Source organism: Vombatus ursinus, unplaced genomic scaffold, assembly GCF_900497805.2.
Source record: "Vombatus ursinus unplaced genomic scaffold, bare-nosed wombat genome assembly UNPS02015255.1, whole genome shotgun sequence".
Taxonomy (NCBI): Eukaryota; Metazoa; Chordata; class Mammalia; order Diprotodontia; family Vombatidae; genus Vombatus; species Vombatus ursinus.
In genome coordinates, this window is record NW_020955033.1 from 35,509,851 (window position 1) to 35,525,645 (window position 15,795).

The 15,795-nt window shown below is 36.6% G+C and overlaps 1 protein-coding gene across 5 annotated transcripts in view; it reads left to right on the forward strand.

Annotated features, from left to right (window-relative positions):
• The window catches only part of LOC114031828 (receptor-type tyrosine-protein phosphatase mu), a 958,139-nt gene that overhangs the window by 823,747 nt on the left and 118,597 nt on the right, over positions 1 to 15,795 (forward strand). For all 5 annotated transcript variants that reach the window (XM_027846963.1, XM_027846964.1, XM_027846965.1 and 2 more), the window contains one exon: positions 5,512 to 5,588. In XM_027846963.1, coding sequence (XP_027702764.1) covers positions 5,512 to 5,588 — 77 coding nt within the window. The remainder of the gene's footprint in view (positions 1 to 5,511; positions 5,589 to 15,795) is intronic.

The window sequence follows — 15,795 nt, forward strand, 5'->3', positions numbered from 1 at the left end:
AGAATCTATGGTCATTGTCCGTTTCTGCTTTCTGCTCATTTAAAAGCCTATTTCCTGGCTTTTAAAATTGAGCTCTCCTGCTGGAGCACAGGGGGCACTAACCCAAGCTTCTTGTGCTGGGAGCTTGGGACCTGGTCACTAGCTTTGTATAGTGGGGCCTCAGGTGCTGGCAGCTGGAGGCTGTAGGAGTCTGGCAGCTTACCTGGTGCTGAGGTGGTGTCAGCAACACTGGAGCTCTTGGGGTTGGGATAGGGAGTTTGACCCCTGGAGGACTCCTGCTTACCCAGATTTCTTTAAAATGCTTGAATGTTTAGCTGCTGGAGGATGTCTGCCAGCCTGGAGCTATGCCTCTGGTAATTGTGCTTCCTGGAGTTGTGCTGAAGCACAAGGAGATTTGGCTGCTGGAGAATGCCTGTGCTCATGGTGATTTCCTGAGCTGGTGTCTACTGGTTCCCCTTCCCATGCTGAGACACTTTGAGGGGGAGCTGGTGTTGGCACTTGCCCTCTCCACCACCCTGGGGCTCCGGATCTCCCCTGGTTTGCTGAGGTGGGGCTTGCTGCCAGCTTGCTAGGACTCCTCCCTTCCTGTACTGTTCCCCCTTCCCCAGAGCTAGAGAAGCCTTTCCTGTTACAAGACTGCTGCCCCCTGTCCTTCTGCTGGCTCAGCTGTTCCAGAGTTTTTCCTAGGGCAATATTTTCTGGGTTCTCAGAGGTCAGTAAGGGAGGATGAGAGTGACTTACTTCTTACTCCACCATCTTGGCTCCCTCATTCATGTTTTTTCTACAGTCGATGAGCCTCATCATTTCTTATACCACAATAGTATTTCATCAGGATCATATAGGACAACTTGTTCAGCCATTCCCCAGTTGACAGGCATTCTCACAATCTCCAGTTCTTTGCCCCCACAAAGAGACCTGCTGTGAATATTATAAAACATACAAATTCTTTTCTTTTTTCCTTAATCATCTTTGAAAATAGACTTAGTAGTGGTTTTGTTGGGTCAGAGGGTTTAGGCTGTTTAATAACTCTGGGCATATTCCATATTGCTCTCCAAAATGGTTGGATCAGTTCATAATACCACCAACAGTGAATTACTGTCCCAATTTTTAGCCATTTTTCTTGGTTTTTGTCTTTTAAAGCCAAATAGAGAAAGCTAAGTGACTTAGTGGATAGAAACCACTGGGCCTGGAGTCAGGAGGAACTGAATTCCTACCTGGTGAACTGTATAACCCTGAAAGTTATTTGCCCTCTGTCTCCCTCACTTTCCTCAGTTACAAAATGGGGATAATAATACCTCTTACCTTACAGGGTTATTTTGAAGATTAAGTAAAGTAATATAAAGAATTTACATAGTGTCTAGCATATAGTAGACATTTAATAAATACTTATTCCATTCCAAGGGCAGCTAGATGGTGCTGCCTAGTGGATACAGCCCTGGGGCAGGAGTCAGAAGACTGATCTTCCTGAGTTGAAATTTAGCCTCAGACCCTTACTGGCTGTGTGACTCTGGACAAGTCATTTAACTCTATTTGCTTCAATTTCCTCATCTGTAAAATGAGCTGGAGAAGGAAATGAGAAACCACTCCAGTATCTTTGCCAGGAAAACCCCAAATGGGGTCATGAAGAGTCAGACATGAATGAAAACAACAACAGCAAGTCTAATCTCTCTTTATTTGATAACCTGTCAGATCTTGTCCCTGAGTCTTCTCTTCCTGTGCTAAAAAATCCCTAGTTCCTTCAGCAGATCCTTCTATGGCAAGGACTTGACGTTTTTTATCCTTTTGTCAACCTCTGGATCTTTTCCATATTTTAAACTGAACTGAACATAATACTCTAGATGTGGTCTGACCAATGCAGTACAGCAAGACAATGACCGTATTCCTATATCTTTTGTAATGCAGCATCAGATCCTGTTAGTTATTTTTGTTTTGTTTTGTTTTTCTTTTTTGCTACCTTATCAAATGCCGAGTCATTGAATGTATAGTCCATTAGACCTCTCTTTAAGGTATCATGCTGTCTAACCATGCCACTTTCATCCTCTACTTGTGAAGTTTATTTTTTGAATCCACATATAAGACTTTACATTTACTCCTCTTGTGCTTCATCTTATAGATTCAACCCACTTCTTTAATCTGTGGAGATCTTTTTGAATACTGATTCTATCATTAAGTATGTTAGCTATCCTTCCCAGCTTTGGGTCATCTACAAATTTGATGAGTATGCAATCTATAACCAATCATATTTTGTTTTTAAAGTGATAGTGCAAGAACAGAATCAAGGTGCTTTGAAACATTTGTAAGGGGGATACCAAAGTTGGCATTGAAATTCACATAGTATATACAACTCAGATAAGATTACTGAAAGAATTTAAGAGGCTAGTGCATTATTTATAACCATCAATCATTTGTTAAAGACAAGGCTCAAATATCTCAGGTAGAGATGTTCCTAAAATGCCATATCCAAGAAACAACCGCTTGTGAGTCATTGTATTCTATGAGGGGGAGATTCCTTCTCCTTGATACTACTTCTCCACTTGCTCATCCCTGTCCACCTTTTCCTATTGCCTTTTTGTCCTTCTGAAACCTTCATTCTGTTGTTAATAATTTTTTTCTCATAACAGATTTCTTCTCACACTATTTCCATCTTATTTCCATTCGTATATACCTGGCTCTCTCTGGAAAACACTATGTTCACAGTTGCCCATCTCTAGTACTAGGTGCACCTTCTCACTACCTCTTGCCACACTGAGATGGGAGTAGTAGACAAACACCTTGTTCCTCATTGCTACTGCTGATACTTCTCTCTGCCCTTGACACTGAGCAACTTCTCCTTCAAGATTCAATCTATCATCGCTCCATCTGTTTTTTATCCAGATCTTTGTTGCAGTCACCTAATGGCCTCCAAATCATTCCCTCTCCTTCCCCCAGGAGTTCAGTAGCTGTCTCATAATCTTCTCTTCTACCTTCCCCCCTCTCATACCCAAGAACTTCACCATACATACTGATTTCCACTCAAACAAAATGGTATCCAAGTTTATGGATGTCTTCAGCTTCGCTGGCCTAGATTCTTACTCTACTTTAGCCACCTATGGTGATGGTTGTGCCTTGCATCTCATCATTACCCATAGTCTCTCTCCCTCTATGTTCCTGAACTTAGAGCTCTTCACTATGATCACAATTTCTTAGTTTTCCATTTCTTTCTCTGCCTCAGCCCTCTTAACTTATTCTTCATCCTCAAGACAACCTTAAATCCTCTCTACTTTCCCTTGTTCTTTCACTCCCATCACCCTTGCTCTCCATTTTCTTCCCTTTCCTGACTTTATCCCTAACTAGTTCAACTAAACTCTATCCTCTGTATTTTTATCCCTTACTTCTTTGCGCTATTGTCCTATCATTGCTTATACTTTGCTGAAGCCTAAACCTGGGTTACCCCTTATATCTGCATTCTCCATTTCTAATTGAATGACATTGCAAGAAATCACAAAATTATACTGACAGGTCTGTTACATATTTATGTTGTTTAATCTCTACTGTCCTTTATTTCTTCACGGTAAGTTTTTCCTGATATACTATTCCCCAACAGAGAACCTTACCATCTTACTTTGCTGAGAAAGTCAAGACCTTCTATCTTGAACCTCCTCTTGTCCTTATCTCAAAACCTTTTCAACATCATCTCCTATTCCCCCCTCCTTTGTTCTGATCTCTTAAGAAGAGGTGGCCCTTCTACTTATGCTTTTATTCTCATTTCTTCTAGGGAGGCCTTGCCTTGTTCTCTCACTTTCCTGCCTCACATCTTCAGCCTGTCCTCACTTACTGACACCTTTCTTATTTTCTAGAAATAAATCTATGTTTCCCTTAGCCTTAAAAAAAACCCTTGCATTTAATCCTCTGTGTTCTTAAACCATTAGTCCTCAATGTCTATGGGATGCCTCTATTTGACCATCTCATCAATATCTCAAACTCAACACATCCAAAAATCAGTCAATAAGCATTTATTAAGTGCTTACTATGTGCCTTACATTGTGCTAAGTGATGGAAATACAAATAGAAGTAGAAAGAAAGACAGTCCCTGCCTTCAAAAAGCTTATATTCTAAAAGGGGAAGGCTTACATAAAAGAAAGCAATAAGAGGGGTGAGGAGAGGAGGTTGAGGTGACATAGTAAAAAAAAAAGCCTGAATGCAGAAATTAGACATGACTAGCCTAGACTTCTTCCTTAAATGGAATCAGAGGGAAAGGCCAAAGGGTAGGAGAGTACTTCCAGTTTACGTGATGAATTCTAGAGCTGGAGTAAACTTCCAGATGAAGAGGCTTAGGGGTTATAGTAAAGTCCAGAGTGCATGCTGAAGAACAAGTCATTTTATTTCATCCTAAATATTTCCCTTCTCCAATCTTTCTTGTTTCTTACTGAGGGCACTGCTGTCCCTCCAGCCTCCTAGGTTCACAAATCTAGAGCTAAATCTTGCTCTTCCTTCTTCCTTACCCTAGCCTTAACCATATCCAACCCATACCCAATTCCCAAATATTATCATTTCTACCTTCATAGCATTTCTTTCTTCTGTCCCCTGTTTTCCAACCATACTGCCTAGTTCAAGCCCTATCACCTCTTGCCTGCACCATTTCAGTAGCCTTCTAGTTGATTTCTAATACCCTAGTCCCTCATTTTTCCAACCCATCCTCCAAACAGCTATCAGCATAATGATCTTAAGATAGGACTGACTCACCTGCTCAGAATTTTTAATTATCTCCCTACTGCACTTAGAATAGAATGTAGCCTAGCATTTAAAACCCTCCACAGTCTTATCTAGCCTACCTTTCAGGTGTTAGAGAACTTTAAATGCCAGGCTCCTCCCCTTCATTATACTATGTTCTAGCCAAACTGGGCTGTTAGCTCTTCTCAGGACTCATCATTACACCTTCTGTCTCTCTGCCTTCACTCAAGAAATATCTCTCTTCTCTGGAATCTAATACCTTCACACTTCCATCTTTTTCTCTTAACTTGCTTCATGAGTCATCTCAGGTACCTCCTCTTTTGTGAAGTTTTCTCTGATGCCTCACCCCTCCTATTTGTAAGTACAGTACATTCTACCTTCCAGGTTACCTTAGACTTACTTATCCATGTACATATTTTATACACTCACACAGATACACACACACACACCTTTTCTCAGAATCTAAGCCCCAGGAGGTTAGGAATTGTTTTGTTTTAACTTTGTATCCAAAGTACCTATCATGGTACCTTGCCTTAAAGGTACAGTGCTGTAAAAGTCAGTTGACTTGTCCAAAAATCTGAAATTTTTAAGTTTATAAATGATCAAAGACAAAATAATGAGATTTTTCTAATAAATATGAGTATTCTTAAATCCCTGTTCCTAATTTTAGAAGCTTAGAAAGAGTGGTTCTTAATGTCTATTTGTCTTTAAAGTAGCATGGGTACAAATGATGCGTATATAATGTGTTTATATGCTGTAACTCTTAGCACACATAATAGGATTTTTTCTATTTTGTTTCAGATGATCATTCTCGAGTAAGGCTGCAGACACTAGAAGGAGATACAAACTCGGACTACATTAATGGAAATTATATTGATGTATGTATGACTAAAGTAATGAGCAAAGATAACTGTTCTTTTTGATGTATATTTGATAGACCAGGTGGTAAACCTAAGTATAAAACTGCTAGAAATGCACTGGTCAAAGTTCAGGCCAGGGATATAGGTGCATTATGCCTTCTGTATTTATTTTATTTACGTATCTCTGCTAAGTAAATTAAACCTCGTCTCCCCGACAGACCCTGGAGAGTAAAAGGAAAGCTTAGGTGACAAGTGGCAAAATGAAACACTGTGGTTAGAATTTGTGGTCTTTCAAATCTTTATATGTCAAATCTCAAAGCTCATAAACTGTCTGTTTCATGCAGTAATTAACCACAGGATTTAGCCAAGAGACCTGCCAAAAAAATGAAGGACTAAGAGACCTCCTTTCAGCAAGTATAGAGAGCTCTGCAAGTCCCATATAGCACCTAGGTACATCCAACAGACAAGCTGGTCTTTATCCCAAAGAAGAAAGTGAATAGACTATTAAAAAAAATCACTGACAAGCACTTATTAAGTAAATGCCAGGCACTGCACTAGGCATTGGGAAAATAGAAACAACAATGAAAGAACCCCTGACCATATGTATAAAAACAAGAAATATAAAATAAAATATACAAACATATGAAATAAAAATATACAACATAAACAAGATAGTTTTGTGGAGGAGGCATTTGAAGCTTAGGGAAATCGAGAAAAGGCCTCCTGTAGGAAGGAGCATTTGGGGATTCTAAGAGGTAGAAATGAGAGGGAGCACATACCAAAAAGAGGGGAATGTGGCCTTGCAAAAGCATGAACATGGGAGAAGGAATTTTGTGAGTGAGGAGCAGCGAGAAGGCGCATTTGGCCTTCAACTTGTAGAGTTTGTTGAGGTTTTCCAATACATGTGGGAAAGTAGATTGGAGCCAGGTCAAGAAGGGAGTTGAGTTTGGATCCTACAAGTAATAGGGAACTACCAGAGTCTTTGAAAGAACATGACATGGTCTGAACTATGCTTTATGAATATCACTTTGAATTCATTTCTGCTCTCTGTGATGACATAGCATTTCATGGGAGACAGGAGAAAGTACTTCATGGAGAAAATCAAGAAAAAAAGAGATATAAAGAAGCAAAATGAAAGTCCCACCTATATCAGAGTTTAGAAGTAGAAGACTGTGGTAAAAATTAGAAAGGAGAAGGATGTTTGGAGATATAAAATGGATGGGAGATGCCTCTTATGGGATGAGGATCTGAACCATGTCTAGAGGAAGTAGCCTCTAGTGCCAAGCGATAATAGACCAACAGGTGGTATTAATTAAGAGGTCATCTAGTTGGGTCAAAGGAACAAGAGAAGAGTAGTAGAAATTTATGACTCCCTACTCAGTGGTGCTGAGAATGCTATTTTTTTTTTGACTTGATATAAACAACAGATACATCTGCTGTCTTCCCCAGGAATGCACCAGAGGCTTTTGAGTACTGTCAGACCTAATGACTACCACTTGCATCAGGTGTTCCATGTGGGGACAAATGATATCAATAAAAGGAACTTTAAAAGCATTACTGAGGATTCTGGTGTCCTGTGTACCACATTTTGGGAGCACATCCAGAAGATAGTGACCCTGATGATGAGAGAAGTGAACATTATGCAATAGGAAAATCATTTGAAGAAATTGAAACCTAGAGTTTAAAAGACTTAAAGGGATCATAAGAACTATCTTCAAGATAGCTTGAAGAACTATCGTGTGAAAGAGGCATTAGATTTGATATGTTTGACAGAAAGTGAGCAGCAGGTGAAGTTGCAGAGAATCAGGTGTAGATTTGATGTGAAGAAAAACTTTATAACTGTCAGAACCACCCAGAAGTTGGATGGGTAGATTCTCCTTCATTGGAAGTCTTCAAAGACTGAACAAACCATTTGTTGGAGATGTAAAAGGAATTGTTAGATTTGGATTTTACTAGATTTCCTTTCATTTCATTTCCACCTCTTAGATTCTATAACATTCATAAATTTTGGTTGAATTGAATTGGAGCTGACATTGCCTTATAAATCTGAGTACTTGTCAACAAAAATATAATCATCCCTTTCTCCAAATCAGCCTGTTTCTTGGAGAATTTGTCAGTAGTGCTGTATGTTGCCCTCCTTGATATGGACCAAGAATATGTTATTTTCATTTTCTGTCAACAACTTGGCATAATTCCACATTTAAAAAAATCTGTTTGCATATTAATGTGACAAAACTCTGTAATTCCTAATACAGTGATTTGCAGTCTCTTGTCATCATGGCACTTTAAAGTTGCCTTCAAAGTAGTGTGCAGCTGTTAACTAGGACTTCTAATGCAAGCAAGACATTTCATTAAATATGTACGCTGTTTAATTATTGAAGACTGCTTTCTTGTTCATTCTGCATCATGTTAACTTAATGTTTTACATTAGAATAAATTCTTTAACAGACAGTATGTTTTCTGTTGAAAGAATGAATAAAATCAAAAGTCAACTGGAGATCAAGGGGCAGTCAGAATTACCTTTTAAGACCAGAATTTGCAGAAAACAAATTTTAACATCCTAACCGTTCATGAGAAATAGGCAGTATTTATCTTGGTCTAAAGGCAGGAATATGTGGCTTTGAGTTAGAAAACCTGAATTCTGACCCTTCCATTTATTCCCATTTTGCCTTAAGCAAGTAATTCGGTTCTCCCCCATAGGCTCTGGAAACCTTAGTTTTCTCCTAGTAAAATGAGGATAGAAGTAGTTGTAAAGAAAATTCTTTGTAAACTGGAAAATGATATGAGCTATTATTATGTACATTATATATTATGTATTATATTGTTGCTATGCATGGCTGTCATCACTTATAATTTCCTAGAGACTTTCACATAAAGGCTTTATCCTTAAAATTGTCACCTTCAAATAAGGGATTTTATTTCCTTTGTCTCCTTGTCAGTTATTTTATACTGAGGATTCTTATTCAGGTATATTGGTTATACTCTGTAGCTACTCAGGTCCCCTGCTATCTCTGAAATTCTGTAATTTTGTAGATCAAGATCATTAGTTAAGTATTACCTGTAAATGCCTCAAAGAAGTTTTAAATATTTCTCTTAGAAGCTTGCACAGAACAGTACTTCTTGTGTATGTTCCTGGAATTTCAGGGATGATTATTTGGAAAGCAGGTCATGCCCCAAACATCAGATAAAACCCAAACCCAGACATACCATGATAACCGAAAACTCAGATGACAGAACAAGTTTGGCTTTTGAGATTAGAAAATATTTACTGGATTTGGCAAGGATTGTCCCTCCTTAAAGCACATTTCATTCATTTCAATGAATAGGTAATGAGCATCTATTCTAAAAAGATGGTCCCTGGCCTCAGAGCCTTTCTTCCTCTTAAGATAAGACACATATGCAATTAACTAGAATATTTGAGCAGGCCCAGGAAGGATAACAGGATTTCAAGGAGATGATATTCAGGATAGAAAGAATGATATGAGAGAAGACAGAGAGACAGTAAAACACAAGTTACGTTGAGGGAACCTAGATTAGCTGGAGTAGGGCTCCTATAGAAAAGTAATGGGATATAAGACTGAAAACGATTAGTTGGGGCTACTTTGTGGAGGTCCTGGAATGTTGATTCTTAAGAAATTGGGACTTCATTTAGTGAGCAATAAGGTTTTTAGAGCAAGGAGATAAGTTTCTAGGGTCTGTATGAGCAAGTACTGCTTAGGATTTTGCCCAGTTTCATTTTGTAGCATACACAGTATATCATCTGTCTGTATGAAAGAAAACTTTTTTAAAGTAAAAAACCCACAAACAAGCATACAAGTAGCTTTGATAATTTTAATATTCTATAAAAAAATTCTCTAATATGTTTCATTATATTTGAGCATCTCAGTGCGATGTATACAGAAAACCCACTAAGCAGACTTCTGGTAAGATGGCCAACTAAGTGTCCATGTCTAAGACTAGTTCCTCTTTGTCAACTTCAAACAGTAACAAGTTAACTAAATAAAATGAAAGAACAGCAAAAAACGGGAGAAGGAGGAAGAATCCTCACGGGAAAAAAACAGATGAGAAAATTAAGAGTAGGACAAAAAATGACTATGAATAAACACAAAAGGACACCCCCATGCCATGCATAAATAATGCAGATTAAAAGAATAGGGGAAGTCTGACAGTGTAGCACATTATAGTGGGGTCATCCATCTGACTTACACTGACAGTGAGAGGTTGGGTCCTGAAAAGGGAGAAGTAACTGGGTGACACAGTGGATAAAGATCTGGGTCTGGAGTCAAGAAGATGTGAGTTCAAATCTAGCCTCAAACACTTAGTAGCTGTGTAACCCTAAGCACGACACTTAGCCTCTGCCTGCCTCAGTTTTCTAATCCAAAAAATGTGGATAATAATAGTACATACCTCCAAGATTGTTTAAGTAATTCCTATTTGAAAGCCACCAGGGAGACTGAGCAATTGGCCACTCAGACCTTTCATATGCACACTCAGTTCAGGACCAGCCTCTCCTCTGTCATCAGCCCCTGCAAAGCCAAGTAGAAGACTTATCATCATGACATAGTACTAACCCTGAGTCATCATGGTCAAAACTGGTTACCAAAATTCAACATGTTAGATTGACAGCAGGCATAGAATGTTTGAGCATGCTTCAAGGACTGAAACCAGGTAAGGAATATATGTGTGCATGCTTCAAGGACTGAGTGCTTATTGGTCAGTCCCCACCATTACAACAGAATAACCAGCACTGTAACAGTTCCTGAGATCCTATTGTGAGAACTTCTAGAGTGGTTTACAAAGTCAATAAGAAATATAAAGGAACACCTGGAATCTGTAAGAATCAAAATTTGAAATGAACACAAAATTACAACCATGAGAATCCCTATCTCAGACAACATTCTTGGAAAAAACCTTAATAAAACAGTAGGCTTTCTGGGGAATAGAATGGCCCAGACCAAACAAAAATTTCAGAATAGAAAAAAAAAGCAGGAAAGCAAATTTTTGAAATGCCATAAACAACTGACATATCAAAAAACATAAGTTTGAATAACATAATGTTACTTAGCAAAGACGATGATAAAATATGACATATAGAAAAGTGAGGGAGATTACATCGTGTTCCCAAAATGCCTGTCCTGCAAATTGGAGTAGTGTGCATCACAGGAAAAGATAACGTTCAAAAGACATCAGAAGCTGTCCTTCTTTCTGCTCAAGAATAGAGGCAGGTATAGGATTAATTTGACATGCCAATTGACCAAGTATCAAAAATTTAACAAGATAAACATAACTTATAAAGCAAATATGAGTAAAAGATTAAACCATTCTATAAGAATGTGATACGATGGAGTTTGAAAGTTTCAAATGCCATCTCAAAGTCAGTAGTAGGACTTGAACTCAGATGATCCAGATGTGGGGGCCAGTTCTCTTTCCATTAGTATGCTCATTTGAAAAGGAAAAGCTGAACAAGAAGAAATGGAGGTCTAAAGGAAATGGTGAACAAAGAAATTATTCCTTGAAATTGGGCATCACACGTAAAATCGAATAAAAGGTTAGGATGCTGAGGAAGATTAAGTAATCCCTAAACATATACTCTTATCTGGTTCAGATGGAGACAGTTTTATAAAAATTAACTGGCAAGAGTAGAATCCAAGGAACTGTGTGAATATGTTGAGGGGATAGAAGAGGAACAGTGAAGGAATTTGAGAAGCCAAGGAATAAAATTCAACCGTTCTATACAAGACAAAATATAAGATTCTTTGTGCCACCTCTTTATAAAAAAAAAAAAAGACTAGACAGGACTTACTAGAAACAAAAATAAAGTTAACAATTATAGCCTTGAGTAATAATGGTTTGAATTCACCCATAAATGTGAGTGAGTTGCAAAAGGAATTAGAAAATAGAATCCAACAATTTACTGTCTGCAAGAAACATAATTAAATAATGAAAGTTAATATAAATTCAGTGATTAGGATAAAGTCTACTGTGAATCTAAGATGCTTTAACTAGAACTTATAAAGTAGAAGTTGCAACAATAATTTTGTTTGATATTGTAACATATATGGATCTGTCCAGAAAAACAAGCAAAAGCTATATTATTGTTAAAAATCACCACAGGATATGAATAGTATCATGATATATGCTAAATGACGTAGAAGTTAAGTTCTTAAAGGTAAACAAATTCTAGACCTAGATTATAGAGTTCAAAATTATTGGTGACTTTGATGTTTTTTTCTAATAAAACTATTACAAATCTACCGAAGAGATAAATAAGGAAGAAATTAAAGAATTGGAGACCATATTAGAAAAACTAGATTGAATAAACCTATGGAGACTAATAATAGGAATCTTAGAAAATACACATTTTCTCAGGTGCCTATGGAGCTTAAAAGAGATTATGTGCTGTGGCCTAAAGTAATAATAAAGGTGGAAAGGGAGAAACCTTCTATATTTTCTTAACAGATCATAATACAATTAAAAAAATTAAATCAATGAAGGAAACAGGAAAGAAAGTTTCAGATGTAAATTAAGACAAAAAATTCTTCAGTAATTAGAGAATAAATCATCGAAATAAACAAGTATTATGTTAAATAAAATGATAATAGTAAGAGAACCAAAATTTATGAAATGCATCTAAAATATTCCTTAGAGGAAAACATATATTCTTGAACACACATTAATAACGAGAAAAAGATAAGACTAATGACTTGAGCATGCAATTAAAAAGCTAGAAAAACAACCAATTAATAACCCACCAAAAGCACAGAAGTGATTTTGAAAATTAAATGGGACATAAACAGAATCAAAATAAAAACAATTAAAGTGGCAAAAAGTTTTTAAATGCTTTGAAAAATGTTTGAAAAATTAGCTAATTTAGTTTTTTTTTTTAAGAAGAAAAACAAACGACCAAAATAAAAAGAAGAGCAAAACCATAACCCCTAGAGAGGAAATAAAGATATAATCAATTAGTCAAACGAGTCTTAATGACCTGGATTCATGTCCTGGCCTTGCCTCTGACTCAAATGTGTGTGTGTGTGTGTGTGTGTGTGTGTGTGTATGTGTGTGTGTGTGTGTGTGTGTCTGTAAGTATGTGTATACACACACACACACACACTCCATAATGTAAGCTGCATAGAAGATGTAAGAATGTGTAGAAGTGATTTGATTTACTGTATTTGTATCCCTATGCCTATCCTGGAACATAATAGGTACTTAATGAATACTGATTGATTGATTGTCTAACCTTAGATAAAACATTTCTCCTCTCAAGCCCCAAGCAACTTTCTAAAATCAGCTGTAGATGATTTAGCAATTAGTTGATGAAGGTGGTTTCCATACCAGAGAGCTTCCCACACCCAGGAAACCAAAGTTCCAAACTCTGAAAAAGAACAGATAGGTAAAGGAAGATGAGGAAAAGAGAGGAGGTGAGAGGAAGGTAGCAAAAAAAAGAGAGAAGAAGACAGGAGAGCAAGGGGCAGGAGAAAGACAACAAAACTAAAACAAACAAAATTGATAAATTTATTAAAAAAAATACAAAATTTGAAATTAACAAGAAAAAAATTGCATTAAAATATATGCATATATAATGAAATTCAGACATTTAAAATCTATTATGAACTAATGTTAAACTGTAAGGTTAAGAGTCAATTCCAAATACATTAATAGTGAAAAGGGATAATTGCCCATAGAAATAATTTTTTTCTCCTGTTTGCCATTTTTTATTCCTTTAATTTCCCTTTATCACTAGAATTTCTGAAACTATATCAAATAGTAATGGCAAGAAGAGGCGCGTCCTTGCTTTACCCCAGTATTTACTGGGAAAAGTAATATCTCTCTTTTGCAAATAATGTTAGCATTTAAATTTAGGCATGTAATTTTATCATGTTAAAAAGAATCTGCACCAGAACTAATTGAGAGGATTAATAACTTCAAAAAAATTAACAGTATACAGAAAAATCCACAAACCTCATTAGAATCTCTGTATTTCAATAACAAAAAAATAGGAGGAAATGATAGACAATTCTTATTCAAAACAACTATGGAATGCACAAAATATTTAGGAGTCATTCTAACCATATATAGTTAAGACATATAGGATTATAAAACACTCTTTATAGAAATTAAGGGAGTCCAATAATTGGAGGCACATTCACTCCTTATGGTTGAATCACAATGTAATACAAATTAAAATATTATTTGTTAATTGGCAGATTTAGTCCTATACCAGTCAAGTAATCAATAGCTTAATTACTATAACTAGACAAAATAATAATAGAATCATTTGGAAAAACAAAAGGCCTAGAATCCCTAGGGAAATGGTGTGAGAAGGGAGTGGGAATGAAGAAAGAATAGCAGTTACAAACCTTAAACATGATTATAAAGCTGTACTCATCAAAACTGTTCGGTACTGGTTAAAAAGTGTTCAAAGTAGGTCGGTGGAAAAGAATAGATAAGCAAGTATCATAAATAATCAAACTCAGTAGCCCATGGTTCAGTAAATCCAAGAACATAAACTATTTGGTGAATTCTCTATTTGACAAGAACTGCTGGAAAAATTAGAAAGCAGTTTGGCAGAAAATAGATTTAGATCAGCAACTCATATCATAGAGCACAATAAATTCCAAATTGACATGTGACCTTAATATAAAAGGCAGAAGTATATATTAAAAAAAGCAAAGTAGAAAGAGGTGCTTTTCACAACTGTTCCTTGATATAGTGTCTATAACCAAACCATGGTTAAAAGGGATCATAAAAGAGAAAATATACAATTTTAACTCCATACAATTTTAAAAGCTTTTTACAAACAACAACAAAAATCAATGCAGTAAGAAAAAGAAGGAAAACTTTCCATGGTGGTAGAAAAAAGGGTTCGGGATCTTTGTGTCAAACCTAATTGCTCATGGCATTAAATTCCATCACACTTCCTAATTGTCAGCTTGTTTTCATCTTTCCAATGTTTTATTTATTACAAATATAGCTACTATGGATATTTTTGTACACATAGGTCTTTACTTGTTGTCATTACCTCCCTGGGATAGAAACTCAGTAGTGGTATTGCTTCGTCAATGGCGAGAAACAATTTTCTAACTTTTTTGATAACTTCAGGTTCTTTTCCATAAATAATGAGAAATATGGAGAAATAGAACATATGGAGAAAATTATGGAAAATTATGCAGAACCAAATATATATACAATGACTGTAACTACATAAAGGAAGATAATTTTAAAGAATTATAAAACTCAAACTAAAAACTATAGGCAACATTGATATTCACTTATGTAAAACTTAAAGCATTTACATGAGAGAGTATGTGAGATGATCAAGGACTAGTATCAGGTCCAAGAGAAATGAAGATAAGTCATAGTTCCCTAAAGACATGGAATTTGGGGCTCAAGGGAGAATAATTTGCCACTGTACCTAACTTCCATCCAGAGTGGCTATCAGGACTGCCTAAAAAATTCAGAGAAGGGTTCCTGTAGCCATCAGCATAGCATAATTTAAAGGGAACTAGGTGAAGCAAGTAAATGAAATGTTGGTCCTGGGATCAGGATCACCTGAGTTCACACTAGCAGTGTGATCCTAGGCAAATCATTTAATCTTTCTTGGCCTCAATTTTCTCAGCTGTAAAATGGGTATAATAATAAATAGCACCTACCTCTTATGGTTGTTCTGAGGATCAAAGAAAATGGTATTTGTGAAGTACTTAGCATGGTTCTTGGACAGGTGCTTAATAAATGTTTGTTTTCCTCCTTCTTTAGAATAAGGCAAAACAAATTTGCTCAACAATCAACCCAAGGAATTAAGTATTATATGATAGTACCCCTTATAGTACATAACTGAAAGTCCACTTTTTTAGGGAATTAAAATAAGACACCAAAGTCTCTAATACATTATTTACACTTTCCTACCTATTTGGAGGTAAAGGGGAAAAAATTGAAAGCATTAGAGTTTAAAATAAAGGACAGGGCTAGCTCATGGCAACGTACATGAGCTAGCTCTGTCCTTTCCCAGTTCTACCCTCCTATGCAATTAATTCTCTGGTGACTTCCCACATGCTTTCTGAGTTGCCATTTGATGTCAAAGATAGGGCATCAGGTGCAGGAGCTGCCCCTTTAAATTCTTGGTGTTTGCTGGTTGGTGTCACAACCTTAACATTGTTTAAAAAAAACTGTTAGTATTAACATTGATAGAACAGCATGCGGGTTGAAGCCTTGGGCAAGTTGCCAA